Source organism: Erithacus rubecula, assembly GCF_903797595.1.
Source record: "Erithacus rubecula genome assembly, chromosome: 9".
Taxonomy (NCBI): domain Eukaryota; kingdom Metazoa; phylum Chordata; class Aves; order Passeriformes; family Muscicapidae; genus Erithacus; species Erithacus rubecula.
In genome coordinates this window covers 21,217,208-21,242,353 of record NC_136660.1, presented here as the reverse complement: position 1 = coordinate 21,242,353, position 25,146 = coordinate 21,217,208, and the positions used below count along the sequence as shown (strand labels likewise).

Genomic DNA, 25,146 nt, shown 5'->3' with positions numbered 1-25,146 from the left:
CCCCCAGCACTTCTGTGGGTAGTTATTACTGGAAAACATCCTAGAGACACTTTCAATCATGCCTTCATCCACTGACATTTAGAGAGCGTTTTTCAGCAGCTGATGGATTTAATGTGTGAATCTTCCCCCAGCCCTGGTGTGTTTATTCCTTTTCCTCCATGGAGTTTGTCATTGCCCCAGTGTGTGGTGAGGGCTAAAGGCAAAGCTGCAGCTCTGCTGCCAACAGCTTTCAGCTTCTGGGCAGACAGACTCGTCCTGGCAAAGCCTAGTTGTACCCACCTTCTGCAAACTCCTGCCTAATGCCCTGCCCTCCAACCTAATTCTGCCCTGGTCTCTCCCAGCCATCTCTGCTTCTCCCTCTTGGGTGGAGGAGGTGCAGGGCTGCCAAATCTTGCAATACTCAGACTATTTCTTAAAGCCCCAGCTCCTGAAATAGTGGGAAAACTTCAATTTCCTGATCTCCTGCAGCTTTTGTGTCTTTAAAGAGTTTCTCATCCTACTGCAAAAAAAGCAGGGACCAGGAGCCTGCAGCCCATGCCAGGGAGTAGAGGATGGGCACAGCACACAACCAGGAGGACCCAGGCTGCAGAGTGGTGGCTGTGGCTGCTCTGTGCCAGGGACATCCAGACCTGCCAGGCAGCCATCAAAAATCCCACAGGTGGTTATGCAGCTTCCCTCACCACCTTAAGGAACCAGGACAAGAGAGATGTGTAAGGGAAAGGTGGATTCAGGGCTGGGCTGGGGCTTGGGCAGGGTGTCAAGCACCCAACCCTGTAGTGCAGGGGTTCCTGCCCTCCAGCCCAAAGCCACTGAGGGCAGCACATCCCCTTTGCTCACCCAGCAGCTTTTCCAGCCACAGGAAAACCCCTGTCCTCAGCACAGCCCACTCCAGCAGTCTTCTGTGCAGGCCAGGCCAGCAGATCCTCTGGAGCAGCTCCAACCCAACCCAGACACCCACCAGCAGCACATACCACAGCTGTGAATGCATTTCTTCCAGGGAATTATTTTGGGCATTCCTGTATGGGACACATACCTGAACACATTGGGAGGCATCATCCACGAGCACCTCCAAGAAACCCAGAGATCAGCTCTGGGGGCAGGTCAGCACAATGAGGCAATACTTTAGTGCTCAGCTCACAGCTCCATAATTGGGCAGGACCCTACATTAAACTGGTATCAAGACAACTGACATGTGAAAGTTATTCTACCAATTACCACTAGATTGGAAAGTATATTAGCACTTTGAGCAATTTTGAGATGCTCATCAAGTATCAAACTACTCTAATTACTCAAACTTATGGGGCAAAACCTCTGCTGAGCCCTAAATCTCCCATATGAGGTGCACAAAGCCTTCCAGCCTCACTCAGCATCACATTCCTGTGCTGATCCTGACACACAGCCCCTCCTGCCAACACCTCCATTTGGAGCAGTTTGGAAGCATCCTGAAGATCCCCAGTCAGACTGAACGTGTGGAACCATGTGGCCAAGGAACATAAACCTCAGCTTCTCCTGCAGGGCCACAACTCACACCAGCAGCAGGAGATGGACCGTGAGCCAAAGGGGATGGGGCACCCTCACCCCTGCATGCTGCCAGGACTGGGCCAGACAGGCCCCCTTCTCCCAGCACCACCCCTAGACTGCTCTTCCCTCCCTGCCCTGGCATCAGTCAAATGAGCTCAGCACCAGGCACAGTCAGAAAGGCACACTGCTGGGAGCTGGGCCATGCTGGAGTAAGAATGGGACATGAGGATAGAGCAGAACTGTTTTTATTGGAGGTGTCAAGAGCAGGAACAAGAACAAACCTACAAGCTCCCTCCTCAAGTGCCATCCTCCCCTCGCCCACCACCACCACCACCCCGGGGCAGTCAGCATCACTGTGCGTGCTACGAGACAACGGCCAAGACTTGCACTTTGCTTCAGCCAAAAGCCAGACAAAGCCCCCAGCATCCCTGCCAGCCCCTCCTTGGCAACTGCGAGCTCAGCTTGGCCCTGCCGGGGCAGGGCAGGACATTCACCTTCCCCTCTGAGCAGGGGTGAGTTTTGTGTGAGATGCTGCGGTTAAGGGAGGTCAGGAGCACAGCTCCACCCAAGTGCAGGGGATGTGGCCTGGGCTGCAGCTCCCAGCAGGACATCTCAGAGGAGCCCAGGAGAGAGCAAGCTGTGCAGCCTGAGCAGAGCTGCAACCGCCACAGGCAAAAAAGGCATCGCTAAACCCCGAAGGGCTTCGCTGCCCCCTCTCTTTGACACAAACCAAACCAAATGGGAGAGGGGTCAGAAGACAAACCAGGAGGGGATGTGAGGCAGGTCTGGAACAGCGTTTGGATCTGGATCACTTCCCAGCCCGACGCTCCTCCTGGCGCTTGGTAAGGATGTATTTGAAGAACTCGTACACAGACCAGGCAATCGCTGTTGAGGGCATCTGAAAAATGACTCTGGCCTGCACCCCTCTGAAGTAGGCGGTCACACCGCCCACCTGGTACACCGTCCTGAAGGCATTAGCCATGCCTGTGATGTGTCCACTGATGTTGGAGCTCAAGGCCAGGGACTCCTGGGTGTTGAGCAGCGTTTTGCAAACGTCCAAAGGCGTAGTGGCAGCAGCAGCGACGGCCCCCGCGCAGGCTCCAGAGACCACGTGGGAGCCTGGGTTGTACTGTCTGTGGGGGTTGAGCTGCTCTTGCAAGAACTCATAGGTCATGAAGTGAATGGCTTGGAAGGGGATGTTCATGGTGAGCTGGGTGGTGTAGCTGCGGTAGAAAGCTCCGGCCCCTTCGTTGCGCCACACAGCCCGTACACAGTCCGTCACATGCTGGTAAGGCGAGTTGTACATCTGCATCCTCTGCTTCACCACTTGGGACAGGCGGCGGCAGCAGCAGCCAGGACCCAGGCACGGAGGGGAAGAGGAGAGAAAAGGGTAAACACAAAGCCAGGCTTCCTCCAACTGCTTGGAGTTTAGTCACACTGGCCTAAGAGCTGAAGAGAGACAACTCGAACCACCAGTGCCCCTGTGTCTCCAAACAAGTCACCAGCTATTTAAATCTGCTGAGGCATCACTGTCACACAGACATCACCACTATGAAGCCACTCACATGCCACAGCCTCAGGGAATATGCCGATATCCCATTGCTTCAGTCCAGATCCACCCTTGCTCCCAACCAACTGATGTTTCCCTATCCACTACTACAGAGCTACAGTCAGAAGAACCCCCCAGCATCCAGAGTCTCATTTCCCAGATAGCTCTCGATCTGGTGAAGACTGTTCCTCCCTGCCACCCCCACTGCAGCCCAGAATAACGACAGCTCATTGCAGAGCCCGCAAGCCAGGAACTGTTAGCAGCCACTGCCAAATTGCAGCCACTCCGGGGCAAGATTCAGATGCCAACCCTCCCAACACATCCAAGAGTGGGACGGGGAGTCCAGAGCACAGCCTGCCACTGGTCCACCTCCCTGTATTTCCATGTGACCATAATGAGCTACAAATGATGTGATGCTGAACTACTACAGTCATGACAAGAGAAGCTCCAGGGAAGGAATGGCAACGGTCTGGCAGCTGCCTGCTCCCTGGGGTCCCTGCCATGCCGTGGGGAGGCAGGATCTGTGCCCAGATCAGCTGGAGCCTGCACCACCTGGTTTTAAGATACCTTCATGACTGCTTCATAAGCAGTCATAAGATACATTCCTCTTGCTTCTCCTTCTCCCACCACTTTCATAGACTTAGTAAAATTACTCTGTATGACTCTTTCATATATACCAGGCTCATCAAAATCAGCATATTCCAGGTATTTCACAAGATCTCCCTCCTCCCAATTTCTCCAGCATGTTTTTGTAGCCTACTTTTTTAACTTTCCCCTTGAACACAGGCCCATAACTGTACCATGTCTTCCCTAGATGTCAATACAGCAATAACCAGTTTCCACACACTTGGAATGACTTTGGCAGTGCCAATCACATCTCCCTTGCCTTCTCTCCTGCTCCAGGTAAGTCTCCAGCCAAACTCCTGGAAGAAAGGCCCACGCCCTCCCAGCTCCTCCTAAACTAAGGTTTGCTGTGCTCCCAAGTTAGTCTCTTCTACCCACCCTGTCCATAACAGGCAGCCAGCAGGGTCCCCAACTGGGCAGGCCCCCAAAGAACCCCTGCAGTCAGGCAAGTAACAAGAGCTCTCTATGTGCTGCAGAGGCGACCCAAGAGGCTGGGGCAGACCCCCAGTCTCCCCTCCCCAGCAGGCCAGGACCATCGTTACCTTCAGCAGGGTTCATGGCTGCATCGTGGAGCAATGTTGCTACACACCCGGCTGCACCTGCAAAACAAGAACTGCCACATGTGAGGGGGGGAAAGGTGAGGGACCCTGGGACTCCACCACAGCCCCAAGGCCCTGGCCAAGGCACAGGAGGAGGCCCCTGAAAAAGGTGAGATCCGAAGGTGGCCTCCATCTCCCTTCCAAAACACATGTCCTCAGAGATTCCCACCCAGAGGGAGGTCGAGAAAGAGGGGGAGAAGATTGTGACAGGCTGCCAAATGCCATGGGGTGACCGGGACTCCTTTGTGCCCACTCCTTGGGGGACAGGCCAGCGCCACTCCCAGCCGGCAGGGAGGCCTTAGGATGGCGAGTGTCCCCACGTGCCATGGAGAAGCGGCTGGCACTGTGCTGCGTGCCCGCCAGGGGCAGAACGTGCCCTGCTCTCCCCGTAGCCCCATGCTCCCCCTACTGTGGCGGGTCCTTGAGACGTGCAATGGGCACCATGGCGAGACGGGCTCCAAAACCACGGCACTCCTGGCGCGAGCTCTGGCACTGCCAACCCACGGGGCCACGGCCAGTCCCAGCTTGTCTGCAGGCAGCTCCTGTCCACCAGCATCCTTCCGAGCCAGGGCCACTAACCTGCGTCAGCCCAGATACCTGGCAGCAGCTCTGGCGGGCGCGGAGCGGCGCTTCCCCGTGCCCGGCACCGTGCGGCTGGCTCACGGCTGGAGAGAGCACAGGGCTTTAGGACATCCGCGGCACCCCGACCCCGCGCCGGGACCGGCCTCCCTACCGCCAAACCTGCCGCTCCCGCCCCGCTCCCCCCCGGGCGCGGCGGGGCCGGTACCGTTGGCCACATGGCTATTGCCCCCCGCGTGGATAACGTCGCTCAGCGTCTTTTTTAACTTTTCGTAGCAGGCGAAGTAGAGGGCGTGCGCCGGGCCGGCGCCGGTGGCGGTGATGTTCAGGCCCCGCATGGGCCGCCAGACGCCCTCGGTGCGGGCGATGCGCCACAGGGCCTCCAGCACGTTCCGGTAGCGAGCGGCGGGCTCCGGCTGCAAACTCTGCATCCGCGTCTGCAAAACAGGGCGGGCCCGGCGTGCGGGCCGTCAGACCGTGCCCGGGGCCCCGGTGCGACGCCCCGCGCCCCCCTCCCCGCGCCCGCCGGCACCTTGACGCAGTCGATGGGGTACATCACGCAGTGCTCCATGACGCCCGCCACGGCGCCCGCCAGCATGTGCGTGGACACGGCGGCGCCCTGGGGCAGCGCCTCGTAGTCAGGGGCGGGCGGGGAGCGCGGCTCGGGGCCTCCCGGGCCGGCACCGGCACCGGGACCCGGCGCCACCTCCGTCTCCGCGCCGCCCCGCCGCGCCCGGCCCGCGCCGCCGCCACCCATCAGCAGCAGCAGGACGCGGCCCGACTCCGCGCCGCCCCGCGAGCCGGGGCCCGCGCCCGCCCCCGCTCCCGCCCCCAGCTCCATCGCGCCGCCGCCGCCGTCCGCCGCCCCGGCCCGCGCCCGCCGCGCCCCACGCTGCCCCGCCCCTTCCCGGCGTCCATTGGCCGCCGCCGCTCGGTGCCCGCCTCCGCAGCGCGCCCATTGGCTCGGCAGGCCGCGCACCGCCCACGCACCCCCGCGCTCATTGGCCGCCGGCGCCGCGGCTCGGGCGCCGCCATTGGCCGGCCGCTCCCTCCGGCGCGTTCCGGCCCGCCGCCCGTTGGCCGCCGGGACTGCCCGCCCTGCCGATCCTCGCCGATCATTGGGTGTCTCAACTTGGCGCCCCGCCCTACCGCGCAGCGCATTGGCCGGGGCGCCAGCGACCTTTGGCCCGCTCGCCCCGCCTCCCCGCGGGGCCGGGCAGCCGCCATTGGCCGGCGTGCCCGCCACTCCGGACGTCGGCGCGTGCTGTGTATTTGGGCACTCGCGATTGGCTGGAGGCCTCGGCGTGACGCCTCGCGGCGAAGGTCGGACGCGGGAGCAAGGGCGAAGCTGGGCACCGCCCCATCCGCGCGGGAGGGGGCGCGTCCCGCCCAGTATGATTGGTGGCCGGGCAGCATGGGCGTGGCTCCAGCGGGGCGGGCCGAGTCGATTGGTCGCCGTGCCACGGGGGGCGGGGCTCCGCCCGGCGGGGCGCGGCGGCGGCGGCCGGTGACGTGTCCGCCGGTGCCGGCGGCGGTGCCCGCAGCGGCGATGCGCGGGCGGGCAGCGGCGGGTGCACATGGCCAGGTGAATGGGGCCGGGCGGAGCCGGGCCGGGGAGTCGGGGCCGGCGGGGTTCCGGTGCTGAGCAGTGGTCTCTACCCTCAGGATCGGTATTTCCTGTCTGTCGTGGCGCTCGGTGGGACCGTGCCCGGGGCCTCGGCAGCGCTCTGTTGCGCTGGGGCTCGCTCTCCTCTTGGGGCTGCTGCTGCTGCTGGCGGCCGTCGTGCCCCGCCGCTGGGCCGCGCCGCCCCGCGCCTCCCGGCGGGACGACAGGTGAGCGGGGACCGGGATGCCGGGAGCGGGGTCACCGCCGGCCGCCGGTGCTGAGCCGCCGGTGCTGAGCCGCCGATGCTGAGCCTCCGTGGCGCAGGTACCTGGCGCACGTGGCGGAACTGACGGCCACAGACACCGAGGATTCGTCCCTTAATTACGGGGTGGTGGTGGACTGCGGGAGCAGCGGGTCCCGCATTTTCGTCTACTTCTGGCCCCCGCACAACGGGAACCCCCACGACCTGCTGGACATCAAGCAGATGAGGGACCGGAACAGCCGCCCCGTCGTCAAGAAGATTAAACCCGGTGCGTGCTGCCCCTCTCCGGCCCCGAGCCCCGGCACGGACGGGGCCGGGCTGGCTCACCGCGCCTTCCTCGCCAGGCATCTCCGTGACGGCGGCAGCCCCCGAGCAGGCCACCCCCTACCTGCGGCCCCTGCTGCGGTTCGCGGCAGCGCACGTCCCGGCGCGCAAGCACAAGGAGACGCCGCTGTACATCCTGTGCACGGCGGGGATGCGGCTGCTGCCCGAGCGGTGAGTTCGCGGCCCTCGTCAGGCGAGCCAGGGGTGCGCTGGCATCTCTCAGCCCCCCGAGGAAGGGCAGGACAGCTGCCTGATCTTGAGGGAGAATCGAGAATCTTGTGGGGGGAAATTGAAAAAGGAAAAAGGAAGGGGTGCGTTGTAGGTGTGAGTGGTGATGGATGCAAAAGGAGTGTTTGAGCATACTGGGAGGGAGCTGAGAGGAGATGCTTTTGACTGAGGATTTAAAACAAATAGATCTATTTTTCATCTCCTAAACATGCTGGCTGCAGCAGCAGAACTTGTGGGGTTGAACGAGGGCTGTAGTGCAGTGACTCCTGGTCCCTTCACCAGTGACGCTGGTGAAGATCCCCCAGCATCTGTCCCTCTCCTGCACCCTTACAGGCAGCAAGCTGCAATCCTGGACGATTTGGTGACAAACGTTCCCCTGGAGTTTGATTTCCTCTTCTCCAAATCACATGCAGAAGTGATCTCAGGGAAGCAGGAAGGTAGGAGCTGCCACAAAGCACTGCTTGTTCCTCTTTAGTATGTTGTTGTAATGACCTTTTCTGCCTTGTGCAGGTGTCTATTCGTGGATTGGCATCAACTTTGTCCTGGGGCGGTTTGATCATGAGGATGGTGAGTCTGGCTGTGTGTAGAACAGCTGGCAGGGTCTAAGCAGAGCCGTGCTGGACCTTGTACCAGTGCTGTAGCTACTGAATCTCTGGAGTAGGCAGAAATGCCTGACCCCTGTCATTTGTGTGGAACTTTCCTGGACCTGGGAGGTGGCCCTTGGGGTCTGCCTGCAGGGGTGGAGGAGCCCCATGAGGCAGCTGTGCAGTGATGGTGGAAGGGAAAAGATGCTGCCCCAAGCCCTGCCTCTTGCTGACATGCTGCTGTGGATTGCAGAGGAAGATGCAGTGGTCACTGTAGCACTGGGGGACCAGAGGAAGTCCCTAGTTCGGAAAAGAACAGTTGGGATCCTAGACATGGGAGGCGCCTCCCTGCAGATTGCCTACGAAGTGCCCGACTCCGGAGCCATCTCCTCCCCACAGCAGGTGCGTGTCTGGTCCCCAAGAGCAGCTCCTGCCTTCCCTGGATAGCTGCTGATCATGGACCTATCTGTGTCAGCAGGAGGAGGCTGCTAAGAGCTTGCTGGCAGAATTCAACCTGGGCTGTGATGTGCAGCACACTGGCCACATGTACCGTGTCTACGTCAACACTTTCCTGGGCTTCGGGGGCAATTTTGCCCGGCAGCGCTATGAGGAGCAAGTGCTGAACCAAACCTATGTGCACAACCGGTACTGCTGCCTCACCTAGTGGTACCCCCACTAGAGCACTGTGAAACGGGGTGCTGGTTCCTTCATGCTGTGCTTTCCCCTTGGATTTGCCTCAAGAGCTGCCTGTGGTGATAACAGCTCCCTCAGCCACGCTGGCAGCAGCTGTGTGGCAGTGGCAGGTGCCTGGGCTGGCACAGAGTGCTTGGCTGCTGCTGTTCTCCAAGCCTGGCAGGCCTTATCAGTGCCACAGCTCCCTGCCTTCCTCCTTCTCTCCTTGTGACAGGCTACAGGGAGGCCCCTCCTAGTGGCTTTTGGCTTTTCCTGCTCTGACTCCCCCTTCTCCAGCACCGATTCACTCAACAGATCTTTCCATTGCATCCCCACCTCGAGCTCTCCTGTCTCCTGTATCTCCTTTCCTTCAAAGAGCACTACATGAAGCTGCCGCCAGAGGTGGAGAGGCTTGGTGCCCAGGTACTCCTGTGCCAGGAGCAGCCCCTGCCTCCAGAGCCCCAGGGACTGTGCAGAGGCACACATCCCCATGAGCTGGGTGGGGTGGGCTGTGCCTTGTTGCACCCTACAGCTGCTCAGAGCATGCAGCTCAGGCCAGCATGACAGATCTGGCGAGTTCAGCCTTAGCAGGAAGTCGCAGGGCAGGCACCAGCTCTGCAGGGTATGAGAGGATACAGCCTGGTCTGGTGCAGAGGGTATCTGGATGTGGGACAGGGCTAGATTACGCTTTGGGGAGGTGGTATATGCAACTGCCTGTGCAACTGCCATTCTTTCCTGGGCTGTTTTCCAGGCTGCACAGCCAGCAGATAGGGCTGAGCCCCAACATGCCCTTCTTGGACCCCTGCCTGCCCGTGGGGCTGGAGGACACGGTGGTGAGGGGTGGCAAAACCCTGTACATGAGGGGACAAGGGGACTGGCAGACCTGTGCAAAGCTGCTGCAGCCCCTCCTGGCAGGGTCCAATGGCAGCCATGCCTCCCTGGTGGAGACCTACAAAGCACCCATTGACTTCAGCAACAGCGAGTTTTACGGCTTCTCAGAGTTCTTCTACTGCACCGAGGATGTGCTGCGCCTGGGGGGCCAGTACAGTGCCCCCACCTTCACCTCTGCTGCCCAGGTGGGTGCTGCCCCAGCTGGGCTGTTCTGGGGCTGGGAGTGAGGGTGGTTTGCTCTGAACCTCAACTTCTCCTTTCCCCAGGAGTACTGCAGCCAGCGATGGGAGGTACTGACGCAGCGTTTCCGTGGCGGCCTCTACTCGGCACATGCTGACCAGCACCGGCTGAAGTAATTGGACTTGCTGGGAGGGGCCATGGCTGGAACTCCTGGAGGCCTTTTGCTGGAGCAAGGGACCGGTGCGGTTTTAAGTGTCTGGCTGATGCTCCTGTGTGCTGTGTGTTGCAGGTATCAGTGCTTCAAATCAGCCTGGATGTACCAAGTCCTTCACGAGGGCTTCCAGTTCCCGCTGGACTACCCCAGCCTGCGCACAGCCCAGCTGGTGTACGACCGGGAGGTGCAGTGGACACTGGGAGCCATCCTCTACAAGACGCGGTTTCTGCCACTCAGGTACCACGGGCTCGCTGATGGTGTCACACAGGGCAGGGTGGCTGTGGAGGAGCAGGAGTAACTGCACTGGGTGAGGGCTCTGCACGGACCCTGGCAGTAGCCCACTGCATCTCGTGGCCAGTCCTGACACTCCTTTCCGTAGGGATCTCCGTCAGGAGAGCATCCGGCAAGCACACGCCTCCTGGCTGCGCCTCTCCTTCGTCTACAACCACTATCTCTTCTTTGCCTGCATCCTGGTCGTGGCGCTGGCCATCATCCTCTACCTCCTGCGGCTGCGCCGCATCCACCGCCGGCAGCTGCGCTCGGCCCAGCACCCCCTGCTCTGGCTGGACAAGGTGGTGGTGCCGCTGGGCCAGGGAAGCGTGCCGTGACGCCGGTGGCACCCAGCATCGGTTGCACCAGCAGAACTAGGACTGGCAGACAGCCTGGGCTCTGAGTGACCATCTCAAAGTCTGCACTCCATCATCTCTGCATCAGAACCAGAGTCTGTGGGCTGAGGCAGCTATGGACACGAGAGCTTTCCTCTCCACCTTGCCCCAGTCCTAATCTTAGCATTTCTTGGCCTCCGGCCTTTGCCTCACTACGTGGTGTAGAGCAAAGTCCTCTGCTACCAGCAGGCTCAAGGCTGTAGCCCTGGCACATCCCTCAGATAACAGGACACTGTCACTGAGGCAGCCAACCCAGGTCTGTGGCCTGAAGCACTGAGCCACCCCATGACTCAGCCACCGGTTTGCAGAGTAACCTGGTGGTGTGCTGTGGTTCATCACCTGGGTTGGTGGCCTTCTGCAGGCCCTGACAAGCCTGGGGCTGGGAGAATGGCAGGCACCAGCTAAGTTACTGCAGGAACAAGATAAACCACAAGTTCCACCAGGCTGCTTTGCCCAAGGTGGCCCCTCTTAAGAGTATTCTTGAGGGGGTGTCCTACTCTTGGCTATGTCTTCCCTCTGAGGACAATCTTATAGTCCTACCCAACATTCCGGACTGAGCCCTGAGGGCTCACTGGTTGATTCTTGAGGCACCACCAAAGTGGGCTCTTTCCTTTCACACATTCCCTCCTGGGCACAACTGCCCTGTGGTGATCCAGGCACTAGTGTCAGGACCTGTGGTTCTTTCCTCTGTGAGTGCGGGCTGGACCTGCCCCTGGAAGAGCCACCTCAATCCAGCCCAGCTCACAGCCCCAGGACAGGTCAGGGCTGCAGCTGTGCACACAGGCACAAACCTTCCCTGGGGCTGGAGCCCCACCCGTGGTCCAATGAAGTTTGTCACTTTTATTGAACTCAGCTGTTCCCATTCCTGTAGCAATAAACAAACCCCTTGAGCCATCCAGCACTGGTCTCATTTCCTAGCCAGCAGCTCCCAGCAGCGATGGCCGCTGGGGTGGCTGCATGTCTGCACAGCTCTGCTGCTGCTTCGTGCTGCCACAGTGCGACGATGGAGCTTCTTTCCTGCCAGTATTGTTCTCTGATTCCAGCAGGACTGAGCTTAACTGAGCTGTTAGCAGCAAGGGGAACTCTGGTCCAAACCAAACTGCTGGGATCCTTGGACACAGCATCCTTTGCTGCCCTCTTCCTTAGAGTAAAGGCCTGCACACTCAGAGCCCCTCCAAGACGCTGGTCTCTGCTTTTTACCTTATTCCCTGAGTCTTAGCTGCCTGGCAAAGAGGCTGCTGAGCTGCTCCAGTGCCATGGAAATGGCCCCAGCACAGCTGCAAGACACTGGGCAGGTACCCAGTTCTCTGTGTAGCACACACAGTTCTTCCCTGTGAGCCTGGTCCCACAGCATGAGCGCACAGATGGCATCAAGGATAAAACTTTCCATGCACCAGTGTGCAGCCGACCTGCTCAACAGCTGAGGATCTCAGACTTGTTCTCATGGTGCAAGAACAATGTTGGGGAAAGGAAAGGTGCTCAGCCTCAAAGCAGCATGAGACAGCCTCCAGCATGACTTACTACAAAAAGGATTTATTTCCACAACACGAGTGAAACAACACAGACAAGTAAATAAATACAGATAAATTATCTGATAAATAACAGGAAACCTGAAACACAATGCCCTTCTTGGCTCTTCTCAGAACCTGGACCAATCTTGTGGTGGAGTTATCTAAACACTACTGCAGCTGTCTCACTGCTCAGGTGGGAGACAGCTCTCTTCTCTTCCCCTCCAGCACACCCCAACACTTCCCTTATCACACCCAAGGGGGTCTGCATGCTCCTCAAGGGTCAGCACTCCCTTCTCCCACTTACAGCCAGAATCTGCCTTAGCAGGGGCAACCCCCACCACAGGGGACTGACCAGACCACAGAGGGTGCAATGGCTCCTGCATTCTCATGCAGACAAGCAGCCAGTGGATGTAATGACCAGGGACAGGGCAACTAGTTGGACACCTTGGGCTATGAGCAGGGGTTTCACATGGGGGCTATGGCTGCTAGGGATGAACATACTAAGAGGGTAGGACAAGCACTGCTGGGACAGGACCTGCTGGCACCACACACAGATCCCTCACAGGATGGTGCTCAGTCACTGCAGCACTGGGCCAGAGAGAGGGATCTCTCTCTGGTAGCCTGGCTGGTCCTAGTGCTGGATTAGCAGGCCCTTGCCCAGGGGTGCTGCCTGCCATGCTTGGGGGGCCCAGCCATCCATTGGTTGAGGCTGCAGTGCTCCAGGTGTGCTTGGGCAGTGGGTCCAGTCTCTGTCCCAGCACCTCTGGGGGCTGTCTGGCACAGGAGGGTAGAGGCTGGAACAGCTACAAGAGCTAGGGGAGGGAGAAAGGAAGAGAAGTTAAAACCAAACCGCATTCATGAGAGACCTCCCACAATTCTGAGAACTGTAATTCTTGATTTGCTCATGCCCAGAGCAAAGCCAACAGCTTCACACTGGAACCAGCTCACCACAAGCCACAACTCACAGAAGCCAAAGCACTTCCCCCAGCCCAGCAAGGGCTGAGCTGCAGCTCCCTCCCCAGCCAGATAGAGGCAGGCAAGCAGGGGCTGCTCTGCCATCCCAGCTCTGCTCACTCACGGTGATGGATTTGATGGGGGTCTCTGCTGAGGCGCCAGCTCCCAGGGACTGCTCACTCCCAGAGGAAGCGCACGTACCAGATGGTCTCGTTCTTCAGCTGCGGCCCGAACAGGGGGTTGGCCTGGGCCAGGATGGCGATGAGCCAGCTGCAAAGGACACAACCTGCCGTCAGCCCCCCTGGCAGCACCAGAGCGCCGGGAGCGGCTGCAGGCCCGGGGGTGATGGGCCCGGGAGGGAGGCGGGCCGCAGCCCGGGGCCTGTCCTATCCATCCACGGAGGAAGCTGGGCAGCAGCCACCAGTCCCGGTGAAGCCAGCGGGGGTGCGGGGAAGGGTACGGGACCCAGCCCGCGGTACTCACAAGAGGTAGCAGCACACGGCGGTGGTGACCAGCATCGTGATGATCACCCTGCGGAGACACAGGCGTTAGCACGGGAAGGCCCAGCTCCAAAACCCCCGAGCCCCCCCTCACCCGCGGTACCCCCGAGCCCCCCCTCACCCGCGGTACCCCCGAGCCCCCACTCACCCGCGGTTCGGCCCCTTGGGCACGAACCAGGGGGCGGCGATGCCCACGAGGCCCCAGAAGGCGGAGAAGAGGACGAGCGGCAGCGCGAAGCTGTGCGCCGTCATGGCCGCTCCGCACCGGACAGCGCCCCGCCCACTGCCGCGCCTCGCCGCCAATCCGCGCCCGCAGCGCGCCGCGCCGTCACCTCCCATTGGCGGAGACGCTCGGCTCGGCCCGGCCCGGCCCCCGCATCCCTCCGCGCCTCCCTCCGCGCCTCGCTCCGCAAGGAGCAGCCAGACACATCCGCTTCACGAAACTGCTTTATGTTACAGTGTTCACACTCACACCCGCCGCCACCGCCTCCCGCGCCAGCCCGCCTGGGCACGCACCCCCCGCGCAGCCGCGGCTCGGGGGCTCGGCCGGCCCTGCGCCCGCGGCGCGGCTCCCCGGGAGGGCTCTCCCGCCGGCGCGTTACTTGGGAACTCTCCGGAGCTCGTTCATGAGCCACAGCGCCATGCTGAGCAGGGCCAGGGAGCCCGACTGGTGCGTAGCAGCCAGAGGCGTAGGGACATAAAGCAGCAGCGTGCTGATGCCCAGGCCCACCTGCCAAGAAGGGAGAAAAGGTAAGAGCAGTTGTGGATGCACCATTGATACCACGCCCAGCACAAAGTGTGGTGTTAGAAAGGCTCATGAGCCACCCCAAATTCAGGGTGTGCACGCAGTGTGGTGAGGTGTGGGATCTAGGCAGCTCCACCTCTCACCTCCGGACTCTTGGAGCCAGCACAGATCCACATAGAGTCAGCTTTGCCTTGTCAATGTACTACAAAGGAGTACAAAAAACATAAGGGCAGTACCTGTATGCAAGCTACAGCCAGCAAGGAAGTCACAGCCATCCTGGTCCTTCGAGGGAGCGGGATCTTCCTCGAGAAGAGGTACAGTGCTGTGACAGCTGTGACAGAGGCAATTCCCTACAGAAGGGAAGGGAAACAACCACCCTTCAATGAAAGTTCAAGGGAAATGGTTGCAGTGGCCTCTGGTTGGGCCTTCCATGCAGTAAAAGAAACTGTGTGAGCAATATTTAACTAAAGAAATGTATTAATGGCCATGACCAAATCCTAGAGCTCCCACACCATCAGGTTAACAACCCTGAAATTTAAGTGAAATTACAGAGACTTTTATTTTGCTCAAAATGAATGCTTTACTTTTCAACAGCTTTTCCTCATTTATTCAAGTCATTAGGGATTGTGTCTGCCCTCTCCCTAGCTGTCACCTTGACAATTGAAGGTGGAAGCTGTCATCTGGAAAATTGATCTCATTTCCAGTACTCAGTTATAGTTCACCAGCTTAATCTTGCTGTGCAGGTCACCCCAGGTGATCCAGCTTAATCTTTCTTTTCTTAGTCTTAGCCACAGCTTAGTTCACAGCAGTGCTGTCAGTGGTGCTTAATATCCAGATTGCTCCAACTAGCTGACATATATTCACAGGGCACTACTGTGCAAAATAAGTTCAGAAATGTTGGAGGAAGCATTCAATATCAGGATTTCCAAGTTTTATTTCACACAGCTTTCCCAGACACTCCAATAGAAAGGGCTACCCCACACTGTAGCTCATGTTATGGAAACTGAGACTCAGAGAAACAAAGTGTGCTACTTGTGCAGGAGGAAGACCTCCTTAAGGAATAAGGCCACACTGAAAATAAATAACAATGCTAAACTTCCTCTTCCTGCAGAAGCAAACTGGTAAGATGCTCTCAGGCCCTTTGGACACCCTAGAAATCACTCAAGCTGACAGAACCACAGCCCAAAGAAGACAACTTGGCTGCAGGAGGCAACCAAGAAGCAGCCCAGACATATCAGGAAGACAGCACTTACCAAGATCCTGTGATCAAACTGTACAGTTGTAGGATTCTCAAAGATATTTCTCAGCATGGGGGAGAAGGCAAGGAGATCATCTGGGATCCAGCGCTCCCCCATTTTGGGAAAGGAATTGTACACAAGGCCAGCATCCAGCCCTGCCACAAAGGCACCTGCAATTACAGAGTAGAAAATGAGAATAACAGAATAGATAAAGATGTCACTCCAAGTTGCACAGCGCTCATTTAAGAGCTCAGCTTGATCCTGGATTTCTTTTAGCTACATATACAGAGATCACACAGCACAGGCAGGCTGGAAGGTGCATCTCCACCTGTCTAGGAAAGACCAGTGAGGAGGTTCTTGACTGTAAGATCCCTGACAGCAGCAGCTTTCCCAGAGAATGGATCGGGTTGCTCACAGTCCCCACAAGATCAGAAGGAAAAAACCAAACCAGCAGAGAGGAATGAGTCACATTGGACAGCAGAAAGAGCAGTAAGAAAAGTAAGCTTACCTGAAAGAGCAGTAAGAAAAATGAGAGCTGTAGTGCCATGAGCATATTGTCTCAAGCGAAGGAGCTGTTTGGTTTCTGGCAACTGCAAAATTAAAAAAAAAAGGAAAAAGAAATAATCAATGCATTTCCAGTGCTGTTGGCAGCAGCTAAGAAAAGCCTTCACTACATACACAGGCCAAAGGGTTGGCCTGTATTTTACAGGGGGATTTTACAGACCACCACAAAGCAGCCACACTTCAGTGGTCCCTCAAAACCACAGGTAATCAAGTCCAGCTTTGTGCAGAAACTGAAGTGTCCCCTGGACAGTTACTAGCACAAACTACTTAGCCCAGGTAGGCACACCCCTGTCAGAACTTGCACAAATTCTGAGACTAATCACTTTTGACCCGAACAGCACAATCCAAAGCAAGTGTCCCACAACCAAGAAGTTTACAGAATGGGTATTTTGCAACACTGTGTAGGTATTCTGTAAGTATTAGATCCGAGTCAGGAACAGAGGCTACAAGGGAAGCACCATCAGCCTTCACATCCTTTCCTTACCTTCACATCACACCCCAACCCTTTCACTGACACTGCCCTGGGCTTTTAAATCCTGACACAGCACTCTGTACCTTGTGTTGTGGAAGCAGCAAAGACAGCCCTGTCCACAGGCTGGCAGAGTACAGGACCAGCGCAGAGCCCAGGTGTGCTGCCAGCCGGTACTGACTGACCCGAGGGATGTCGTGGGAGTCTGGCTTCTCTTCCAGCCCACTCTTCACCATGTACCATCCCAGCAGTCCCTAACAAAACAGGAGAGGGCTCAGAGCCAGTCAGGGCAGCAGCAACTACTTAAATGGGATAAACATTAGGAGCAAAGCAACTTGTTTTCTCTACTTTGAACTAGCTACCAGCCCTGACACACTGTCATGGTGTCACTGACACCAAGCTATCATGAATCCCACTGTCTAAATGATGCTGAATCAGAAGATATCAAACTGACAAGAGGGTAGGTTTAGATTAGATATTGGGAAAAAATTCTGTGCTGTGAGGGCGGTGGGCACTGGAACAGGTTTGCCAGAAAAGCTGAGGATGCCCCATCTCTGGTCAGGTTGGCTGGAGCTCTGAGCAAACTGGCCTAGTGAGAGGTATCTCTTGCTCAGGGGTTAAAACCAGATGATCTTTCATGTCATTCCGTGCCATTCAGACGTTGTCACTAACCCCTGTGGCTGCAGAGCTCTCACCTGGAAGCAGACCAGCCCGCAGAGGGCGAGCACGCGGCGCTTGAGGGGCGGGCTGAGCCAGCCCCGGCGCCAGAAGAAGGCAGCAGGCAGGATGTAGGCCAGGCCCACGGCGCGGCCCCACATGCGGTGCGAGTACTCCATGTACCAAATGAACTTGAACTCCGGCAGCGTCATGTCCCGGTTCAGGCTGGTAAAGGACAATAAAGCAACTGTTTCACAGCCCCGCACTGAACTTTGCACCACCTTCCTCAGAGAAGGGCAGGAAACAGGAGCCACGACCAGGCAGGCACGGTGGCTTCCCAGGGACTGCAGAAAACATTTTCCTTCTTACAGTAGTTTAATGAGTGGCTCAGCCACAGGAGGGATCTCTCTGCCCACCCTCCTTCCAGTTTTGCACACTCACATTTTAAACTCTGGGAACTGCTGGTACTTCTGGAACTCAGCTTCCCACTCCTGCTGCGTTTGGGGGGGTTTCATCTCCTTCACCAGGTGCCAGTCGACCATCGAAAGGCCTGATTCTGTCAGTCTAGGAGCAGAGACAGGGACAGGCACAACTCACTCCCTGACAGTAAGCAAATCTATTGAACTGAAGTGAGAGCTGTTGGACGCACAGCCACCCAGGAGTTGGGACTTCTATGGTCTTTGTGGGACCCTTCCAAGTCAGGATACTCTTTAGTTGTATGGTAAGTCTCAAAAACACTTGTTCAGACAATCTTTAAGCTCACAACTAGAAAGAGGATAGAGATCAGAGAGTCTGTAAATGACCAGATCTAAAATGACGATAAATGTGTGAGAGTTACACACAAACGATGAACAGTACTCCCAGCCCTACCCCACCACGTTCCCTTGCAGGCAAGGAGGGAAGACACGAGAGGAGCTCTCACAGGCTCGCTCGGGGTGGATGTCAGCCGCAGAGGGTCACCGGGACCCGGCGGGGCTGGGGGCGCCGCGCTCACCTGGTGACGCCGCCCAGCACCACGGCACCGGCCACGGCACCGCTGCAGGCCAGGAGCCATCGCCCCACGGCGGGCGGCGGCACGGCGAGCTGGGGCGCCTGTTGCAGCAGGCGGCGCGGGAGGCAGAGCCGCGGGGGAAGGCGGCCGTGTGTCGGTGTGGGTGTGGGTGCGCGTCCCCCCGCAGCAGCTGCCGCGTCCCGCCGCGCGCCGCCCGCAGCATCCCGAGCCACCCCGGAAGTGTCGCCACCGGAAGCGCGGGACGAGCGCTTCCGGACCCGCCCGGGCGTCGCCATGACGATCGCGCGGCGCGTGACCGGCAGCGCAGAGCAGCGACCCCCGCGCGCCGCCAGCGCAGGTGGTGAGGGCGCGTGCGGGACGGGGGCGGGGCCCGCGCGCCGGCGGGGGCGGGGCCGAGGTGCCCTGGGGGCGGGGCTTGCGCGCGCCGCGCGCCGGCGGGGGCGCGCCCGGCTCGCGGCCCGCACCTCCGCCCGCCCGCCCGCGCGCCCGCCCTCGCGCCGTCGGGCGGCGCGGGCCCGGGCCGCGAGCTGGGGGCGGAACCGGAAGCGCGGGCGGGGGGGCGGGGGTCCGAGGCGGAAGCGGGGCGGGGCCCGCGGCGGGGCCGGTGCGGCCCGGGCGGCCGCCATGGGGCGGTCCGGGGTGACCGCGCCGCTCCCGTCCCGCAGGTATGGACGATGGGTTCCTCATGGAGGTGTGCGTGGACTCGGTGGAGTCCGCCGTCAACGCGGAGCGCGGAGGTAAGGCCCGGGGACCGCGCGGGAGGGGGCGGCAGCGCGGCGGGGCCGGTTCTGACGCGCCTCTCCGCAGGTGCCGGGCGGATCGAGCTGTGCGCCGGCCTGGTGGAAGGAGGGACCACCCCGAGCATGGGTGAGCCGCGCCCGCCCCTGGGCCGCCTTCCCCTCGGTCTCCCTTCGCTGCCCCGTGTCCCCGGCTCCCCGCGGCCCTGCTGAGCCGGCCCGTCCCGCCGGCAGGGCTGCTGCAGGTGGTGAAGCAGTGCGTGCGCGTCCCGGTGTTCGTCATGATCCGGCCCCGCGGCGGCGATTTCCTGTACTCGGACCGCGAGGTGGAGGTGATGAAGGCCGACATCCGGCTGGCCAAGCTGCACGGCGCGGACGGGCTGGTGTTCGGGGCTCTCACCGAGGACGGGCGCATCGACACGGAGCTCTGCACGGCGCTGCTGGGTGAGGCGGCGCGCCGTGCCCTGCCAGCCTTGCAGCGCTGCTCCGCCTGCTGCCGTAGAGCTGCACGGAGGGCTTTGGTCTGCACATCCTATCTGCGGTCTTGACATCAGTTTCCACCTTTTTCTGTTTCATTTCCTGCCATATCAGTGATACATTGTGTAGTTTAGAAACTTTGCACTCTGAGGGCCGCAGCCCCAAGCCATTCACACAGAGTTTGAGGCCATCTGGGACAAAGTGTAAGAAGGCTAAGGTGAGCTGCGTTAGGGGCAGCTGTTGAATTCTCTCCCTCGTTTCCTTTGTACTTTGTTCTTTTTATTATGTCCTCGCTACAGCATATTCTTGTCTAGGATATATATCTCCTGGAATTTGGCCTTATGCGTAGCTGGTAACTCATCGTCATTTTTCCTCTCTTAACACACTCAGGGAGAAAAGATTACAAGAGAGAGGTGTGAACACATGAAAAGCTACGGAAGCAGCAGTGACAGATTGTTAGTCCAGACCACAAACATGCAGAAAGCAAATTCTTTCTTTCTGCATATTTTTTGGGAGCTACAGCCAAAGCTCAGAAAGGCTGAGCCTTTCCCTGGTGATGTAGTGCTGAGGTTCTCACATGAAGGTGAATGTCCTGTAAAAAATGCAGCAAAGGAAGAGTCTTGCCAGGACTTAGCTCCACTAGACCAACATGTGCTCTGCTGTTTTGAGGGCAGGGAGCAGGTGGATATCTTTTAGTAGAAATAAATAAGCTTTACTCAGTAAATAGAGCACCTCTGGGGAAGTTTGCTGTGCTCTGAGAGCAGAAATAGTAGGTAGTGAAAGAAATTGCAAAAATCTCCTGCTTCCAAAGAGCAATGGTCCCATCCTTTCCCCAGTAAGATGATACAAATCCCTTGCTTCCTTCCTGCACAGAAAGTCATCTGTAGTGGGAATGAGGGTTCTGCATATTCCAGATGGGATGGGGAGATTTTGGTGTTACCCATAAAAACAAAGGTTTATTGCTTTCTCAAAGGGCTGAAGAACTCTCCCCCCTGAAAAAGCCTGGTGAACAGCATTGTTCCCAGCAAGAATGGAAACTCTTCTGAGCTGCTCAGGAATGACTTGAGAAGCCTTTGGCCTCTTCTGTGTCATGTGTGTTTCTGGTTCTAGCACAAGGGACTCTAGCAGCCCTGACTGACCATGTGTCTTCTCTTTGCAGCCGTGTGCCGTCCCCTGCCAGTCACGTTTCACCGCGGTGAGTTTCCAGGGACAGTGGGACACAGGGTCCAGTCTGTGTCCCACTGCAGGGGGAAGGTGGGGCTGGGAGGGAGCTGAGATTGGTCTTCTCTGTCCATTCTTTGGAGAGGGAAAGCTCTGCAGGCTGTGCTATTCCCCATAAGGGAAAAGGTCCAGGGGGATCAGGTTTGGGAGGTGTCTCATTACCCTGTGAGAGAGGAGGTGTCTGAGGAGCTGAGTATGGTGGCCTTGGCACTGCTGCAAGGGGAATGTTACAATCAGGAGCTGTGAATCCAGGGTGTGAGCAGGACCCTTCCTATTGCTGTCTGAGGGACAGGGCTTGAGCACAATGAACTGAGTGATTTCTGAGCTGTTGTTCTGGTTCCTCAGCCTTTGACATGGTGCATGACCCTCTGGTGGCACTGGAGACCCTGATTTCCCTGGGGTTTGAGCGGGTGTTGACGAGTGGCTGTGACAGCTCAGCACTGGAAGGATTGTCCTTGATTAAGAGGCTTGCAGAACAGGTGAGTGTTTGCTGTGCTCCCCTGGGTTACACTGGCTGCTCCCTGGCACTGCCTGCAAGCAGCTGCTTTATGGAATCCCTCATTTCCAGAAGGGACTTCTGTCAAGGAGTGCTTGCCTTCCTTCTCTTGCTTGGCTTTGATATGTTTCCCCAAGTCTGTGTAGGCTGGGCCCAGAAGTCTCCCACAGCAAAAACTGTTTGGCTCTTGCTTGCAGATTCAGGGAGGGTGGTGGGAGTTAGTTTCAACAGCTGCTGTGATGAGCCCATGCAGACAGCAGTGAGATCCATGCTGAGTGTTTTAGGAAGTGCAACAGGTGTACCTGACAGGTAGCAACGTGGGATGGAGAGATAGGAGGGAATGGTGACAGGTTGTCTTAGCTCTAACTGCAAGTTCCACTTTTAATTTTAAAACATGAATAGTAAAAAAGAGATGGGTGAGAGCCCACAAATTGTAAATCATGGTGACATCCATGAGCTTATGGAAAATGCTGCATGTGAGGTTTCTTTGCTGCCTCACAAATGCACTTGTCCTCGATAATACCACTGACATGTATGTTACTCTTTTTTCAGGCAAAGGGCAGAATTGTGGTGGTGCCAGGTAATGTTGTTTTGTCATCTGTACCAGGTCCTGCAATTCCTAGCCTTTCCTTGCTAGCCTCTTGCCCTGGAATCCACTCTCTGATCTGGCTTTCTGAGCCAGCTGGCCAGGAGGAGCAGCTCCTGTCCTGGTGTGAGTAAAGGCCATGCAGCCTGTTGGGGAGGGCAGAGCCCTGCAGCTATTGTTCCCTGCAGGATCTGGGGACACCTCTAGATCTGTGAAAGACCATGAGCCAAGGCTTCTGGAGTCCCTTTTCATGTGCCTGGGCCAGTGTTGTCCCAAGGGCTGTCTTTTCCCTTCAGTGTGTATGGCTCCTGTCCCTTAGTGGTGAGGTTCCGGGGTGATGTCAGGTCTGGAATAGTGTCATCTGCTGGGTGTGTGACATCGGACTTGTTCCCACCAGGAGGTGGCATCACGGAGCGCAACCTGCAGAGGATTCTGGAAGGCTCCACTGCTTCTGAGTTTCACTGCTCTGCTCGCTCAGCTCGGGACTCAGGGATGAAGTTCAGGTAACTGATTATTTAATTTTTAGCAGAACGCTATGAGGGAAAGACTAGATGAATGTGAACATGAGTTTGTAGAACTGACATAAATTTCAAACAGCTTCCTGAGTGCTAGTTGTGCTTTTATGTTTGGGATCATGGTGCCTGACACTGTGTTCTGCTGTATGAATCCAGCAATGCTCTTCGTATGGACATGTGTTCCAATGCAGAACCAGATCCTTGGGACATTTCTCTTGCTACTGCTGCCCTAGGAGTTTTGGGGGCACCTGGGAGGGCAGGTTGTGGTGTAGTTACCTTAGACTTTTAACATAAGCATGTAGGATTTGGGAAGCCAGTGGGATATGCTTCTGATAAGTGAGTGAAAAATGGGTTACATTTGTCCATAGGTCACCACTCCTTGGGTTATTGTTCTTTGTATTACTGTCCCATCTTTAATTTGGGTGGTACCATCTTGGGCCAGTGCTGAAGCTAGGGGAAACATCAGAGTATTTTTCTTGGTGGATCTTACTCATCTGTATTACCAGCAGATCACCACTAATCACTGGTTTTCCTGACAGAAATCCGAACGTTGCCATGGGAGCGTCCTTCTCTGCCCCTGAGTACTCCATAAAGGTGGCAGATGTGGCCAAAGTGAGGACCCTGAACGCCATTGCCAAGAACATTCTGTAGTGGATGGCCTGTGCTGGGACAAGAGCACAGAGACTCCAGGGTCTGCCCTGGCGCACGGACACATGGGTACTGCTTCCCTCCTCAGGCTGCAGAGGATGTGCACTAGGTGATGAAGCCTGACACCTCTTCCCTTGGCTTCCCCTGAAGTCCCTGGCCTGGAAACTTATGTTGGCCATTTTAAATAAAAGGACTCGTTCCCAGATGTTGCAGCAACAGCTGTTTGGCAGCATTTGGGTGGAAGGGAGGTGAGCAAGTAGGGGGACTGAATTGTGTTAGCACTGCATGTGATTGTCAAATAAACACTGCAGCTGCCCCCCTCTTGCTGTGCTTCTCTAGAGTTTATGTTTTCAGGTAAGACCATGACCCATGTTGCATAGCCTGAATTAATCAGGACCCTGCTCTGCCTGAGAACAGAATCACATCCAGAATGCCAGGATAGGAAACATAGCCACAGCTGGGAAACAAGGCCTGCTGTGGTCAGCCAGTAGGATTGGTGGGGATTACCAATGCAGCAGCTGTAAGTAGTGAGAAGCACTTGACTGATTAGGTGAGAAAGCTGTGAGACATCCTGGGCTGTGGGTCCTCAGTGCTCAAGGTGGGGTTGTGTATGATGAGATTTCTTGAGATGACAAGCTGCTTTTCCTAGGGGAGTTTTCAGGTCCTTGTCCCAACATAATGTGTAAACTGCTTGTTTTCTAGACAGTGCCCAGGGAATGTGCCTGTAGGGTCATTGCTGCCTAGTCAGGATTGAAGCCTCAGACTCAGTTACTCTATAAAATACCCATTGAAAGATTTGAATAGCATCAGACTTGTGCATTAGAAGAGTACAGACCTAGAGGTAAAGCACCTGTATCCTTACTGCCTGCTTTTCTGTAAAACATCACAAAACTGAAGAGAATCTCTCTGACAGCTGAGATAGTGGACCTCAGGAAGCAAATGCAGGGTACAGATTTCTCTTTCCATCTTGGCAATAGCTTACAGCCTATGAGGATGTATGGAAAAAATATGATACTTGGCAAGGTGACAGCACCTTTGTCACCTTAAATAGAATAACATTATTGAAAAGCTATCACCAAGACTACATATTTTCATTTTCATATAGATCCATTGGAGGTATTGGTGTTTCCCAAAAGACCTTGGGAACTTAATTTCTTAACAGAAGAGCTGGGAGGGGAATGACTGGTAGTGCTGGGTGCTGGTGTCAGAGCCTGCTTCAGCACTGACAGATGCTCAGGCTATAGGAAGGATCCAAACTTGGAAAGAGTGATTGAATTTATTGTTACAGTCAGTATAGTTTAGAATACCCGCTTTCAGAGTTCATGGCTTATGTTGAGATTTCATGAGTCATGGTCCTGATTATGATACTGATAGCTCAATTTAGATCAACATTCTGCTGACCCAGCTCTCTCAGGTTTTTGAACTTGGAGTGAGAGCATGACAAGGCAGAGAAACAAACCTTTCAGAGAGGAGATGAGCAGGGAGGGCTGGAGGAATTTGGTCGATTGCTTGGTGGAGACCTCTGGACCAGACCCTGTGTGAGACGGGCATGAACTAATGCCTAGTTTTGAAGAGTTGTAAAATGCTGTACAACAGATGGATAAAGGAGCATAGGGAAACTGGTATTGCTGGCCAAAGAGGTGCTACTACTTTGATTGTCTTGGTCTCAGTGAATGTTTTCTGGGTATTTTAGTGGAGAAAGATTTATGGAAGGACAGAAAAGCTTTGTGGGTTTTTAGGAGGAGCATTCCCCAGCTGTGAGGGTAGAGAAAGTGGGTTGTGCTGGTTTGAACACCAAAGAGAGTGAAGTCCTGTGCTGAGGGCAGCACTTAAGTCTGAATGAGAGACCAAAGACAGGGTGAGGATGAGCTGTGGCCTGTACTAAAAACAGACAAGCAATGGGATGGGGCATTATGTAGAAAGGTGTCACAAGCAAGTGGCCCCCTTGGCAGCAGTGCTCCAAGTGGTTTTGAGCAAGGCAGAGGATGCCTGTGCCAGTGTCAGAAAAAAGGATGACATCAGCAGTCCAGATGGAGAAGGGCTGAGTGACTGCTCCATTCACTATTTACTGGTGGTATCAGTTTACAGCTCTCCTGAGCAGTGTATTGGTTTTGGCCCGGAGGACCTAGCACTAGTGATAGTTTAATTTAGAAAAACGTGGATTTAATCAGACAAACAGCTAATAATTAACTGCTGAGTTGGACATTGAGCCTTCCTTTGATACTGATGATTCCTGATCAATTACTCATTATGTCACCCTTGACTTCCTAGTTATCTTGTAACTTTGTGTACAATGAGACAGCACAATCATTGCAGTC

General features: G+C 56.7%; 5 protein-coding genes across 13 annotated transcripts; 2 read left to right on the top strand and 3 right to left on the bottom strand.

Annotated features, from left to right (window-relative positions):
• Window positions 1–1,748: 1,748 nt before the first annotated feature.
• SLC25A28 (solute carrier family 25 member 28) lies at window positions 1,749–5,749 on the bottom strand. Of its 3 annotated transcripts, none has more exons than XM_079313083.1 (4): window positions 5,405–5,749; window positions 5,075–5,309; window positions 4,237–4,347; window positions 1,749–2,847 (listed from the first exon to the last, which is right to left on the bottom strand). In XM_079313083.1, exons 1-4 carry the CDS (start codon window positions 5,711–5,713, stop codon window positions 2,330–2,332), a joined length of 1,173 nt encoding a protein of 390 aa, XP_079169209.1. In that variant the 5' UTR covers window positions 5,714–5,749; the 3' UTR covers window positions 1,749–2,329. The 3 variants fall into 3 exon arrangements, with proteins under 3 accessions (XP_079169209.1, XP_079169208.1, XP_079169207.1); XM_079313082.1 differs by having other exon boundaries at window positions 4,237–4,293; window positions 5,081–5,309; window positions 5,405–5,739; XM_079313081.1 differs by lacking the exon at window positions 5,405–5,749 and having other exon boundaries at window positions 4,237–4,293; window positions 4,873–5,228.
• Window positions 5,750–6,339: 590 nt separating this feature from the next.
• ENTPD7 (ectonucleoside triphosphate diphosphohydrolase 7) lies at window positions 6,340–11,396 on the top strand. Of its 2 annotated transcripts, none has more exons than XM_079312928.1 (12): window positions 6,340–6,457; window positions 6,538–6,705; window positions 6,803–7,008; window positions 7,085–7,235; window positions 7,626–7,729; window positions 7,803–7,859; window positions 8,130–8,278; window positions 8,355–8,521; window positions 9,300–9,624; window positions 9,706–9,791; window positions 9,909–10,070; window positions 10,213–11,396. In XM_079312928.1, exons 1-12 carry the CDS (start codon window positions 6,450–6,452, stop codon window positions 10,439–10,441), a joined length of 1,812 nt encoding a protein of 603 aa, XP_079169054.1. In that variant the 5' UTR covers window positions 6,340–6,449; the 3' UTR covers window positions 10,442–11,396. The 2 variants fall into 2 exon arrangements, with proteins under 2 accessions (XP_079169054.1, XP_079169053.1); XM_079312927.1 differs by having other exon boundaries at window positions 8,352–8,521.
• Window positions 11,397–12,015: 619 nt separating this feature from the next.
• On the bottom strand, window positions 12,016–13,798 carry ATP6V0E2 (ATPase H+ transporting V0 subunit e2). The gene is made up of 4 exons (XM_079313045.1): window positions 13,612–13,798; window positions 13,447–13,494; window positions 13,088–13,233; window positions 12,016–12,821 (listed from the first exon to the last, which is right to left on the bottom strand). The coding sequence occupies exons 1-3, from the start codon at window positions 13,713–13,715 to the stop codon at window positions 13,140–13,142; spliced, it is 246 nt and encodes an 81-aa protein (XP_079169171.1). The 5' UTR covers window positions 13,716–13,798; the 3' UTR covers window positions 12,016–12,821; window positions 13,088–13,139.
• A 100-nt stretch (window positions 13,799–13,898) lies between these two features.
• Window positions 13,899–18,423, bottom strand: COX15 (cytochrome c oxidase assembly homolog COX15; the record flags this gene model as incomplete). The annotated part of the gene is made up of 8 exons (XM_079313039.1): window positions 13,899–14,193; window positions 14,445–14,558; window positions 15,462–15,616; window positions 15,955–16,036; window positions 16,566–16,733; window positions 17,175–17,361; window positions 17,578–17,700; window positions 18,131–18,423. 8 exons carry the CDS (start codon window positions 18,421–18,423, stop codon window positions 14,062–14,064), a joined length of 1,254 nt encoding a protein of 417 aa, XP_079169165.1. The 3' UTR covers window positions 13,899–14,061.
• CUTC (cutC copper transporter) lies at window positions 18,369–23,150 on the top strand. Of its 6 annotated transcripts, none has more exons than XR_013775186.1 (9): window positions 18,369–18,488; window positions 18,814–18,885; window positions 18,956–19,015; window positions 19,120–19,329; window positions 20,522–20,557; window positions 20,929–21,062; window positions 21,632–21,791; window positions 22,063–22,168; window positions 22,720–22,753. XR_013775186.1 is itself a non-coding variant. In XM_079313041.1 (9 exons), exons 1-9 carry the CDS (start codon window positions 18,422–18,424, stop codon window positions 22,829–22,831), a joined length of 822 nt encoding a protein of 273 aa, XP_079169167.1. In that variant the 5' UTR covers window positions 18,391–18,421; the 3' UTR covers window positions 22,832–23,150. The 6 variants fall into 6 exon arrangements, 5 of the variants coding, with proteins under 5 accessions (XP_079169169.1, XP_079169167.1, XP_079169166.1 ...); XM_079313041.1 differs by having other exon boundaries at window positions 18,391–18,485; window positions 21,632–21,659; window positions 22,720–23,150; XM_079313040.1 differs by having other exon boundaries at window positions 18,392–18,488; window positions 21,632–21,659; window positions 22,720–23,150.
• Window positions 23,151–25,146: the final 1,996 nt, after the last annotated feature.

What these genes read in the sequence shown, in the direction of transcription:
- SLC25A28 (XM_079313083.1), bottom strand. Translation starts at nt 5,713, where the DNA reads ATGGAGCTGGGGGCGGGAGCGGGGGCGGGCGCGGGCCCCGGCTCGCGG. An exon ending in CCATGTGGCCAACGGTACCG is followed by an intron (nt 4,348 to 5,074) that starts GCCCCGCCGCGC and finishes GCTGTGGTGGAG; the next exon opens with TCCCAGGGTCCCTCACCTTT. An exon ending in AGCCATGAACCCTGCTGAAG is followed by an intron (nt 2,848 to 4,236) that starts GTAACGATGGTC and finishes GCCTGTCCCAAG; the next exon opens with TGGTGAAGCAGAGGATGCAG.
- ENTPD7 (XM_079312927.1), top strand. An exon ending in GCGGTTTGATCATGAGGATG is followed by an intron (nt 7,860 to 8,129) that starts GTGAGTCTGGCT and finishes TGTGGATTGCAG; the next exon opens with AGGAAGATGCAGTGGTCACT. An exon ending in CAAACCTATGTGCACAACCG is followed by an intron (nt 8,522 to 9,299) that starts GTACTGCTGCCT and finishes GCTGTTTTCCAG; the next exon opens with GCTGCACAGCCAGCAGATAG.
- ATP6V0E2 (XM_079313045.1), bottom strand. Translation starts at nt 13,715, where the DNA reads ATGACGGCGCACAGCTTCGCGCTGCCGCTCGTCCTCTTCTCCGCCTTC. An exon ending in CCCAAGGGGCCGAACCGCGG is followed by an intron (nt 13,495 to 13,611) that starts GTGAGTGGGGGC and finishes GTGTCTCCGCAG; the next exon opens with GGTGATCATCACGATGCTGG. An exon ending in GCCGTGTGCTGCTACCTCTT is followed by an intron (nt 13,234 to 13,446) that starts GTGAGTACCGCG and finishes TGTCCTTTGCAG; the next exon opens with CTGGCTCATCGCCATCCTGG.
- CUTC (XM_079313040.1), top strand. Translation starts at nt 18,422, where the DNA reads ATGACGATCGCGCGGCGCGTGACCGGCAGCGCAGAGCAGCGACCCCCG. An exon ending in GCGCGCCGCCAGCGCAGGTG is followed by an intron (nt 18,489 to 18,813) that starts GTGAGGGCGCGT and finishes CCCGTCCCGCAG; the next exon opens with GTATGGACGATGGGTTCCTC. An exon ending in CGTCAACGCGGAGCGCGGAG is followed by an intron (nt 18,886 to 18,955) that starts GTAAGGCCCGGG and finishes GCCTCTCCGCAG; the next exon opens with GTGCCGGGCGGATCGAGCTG.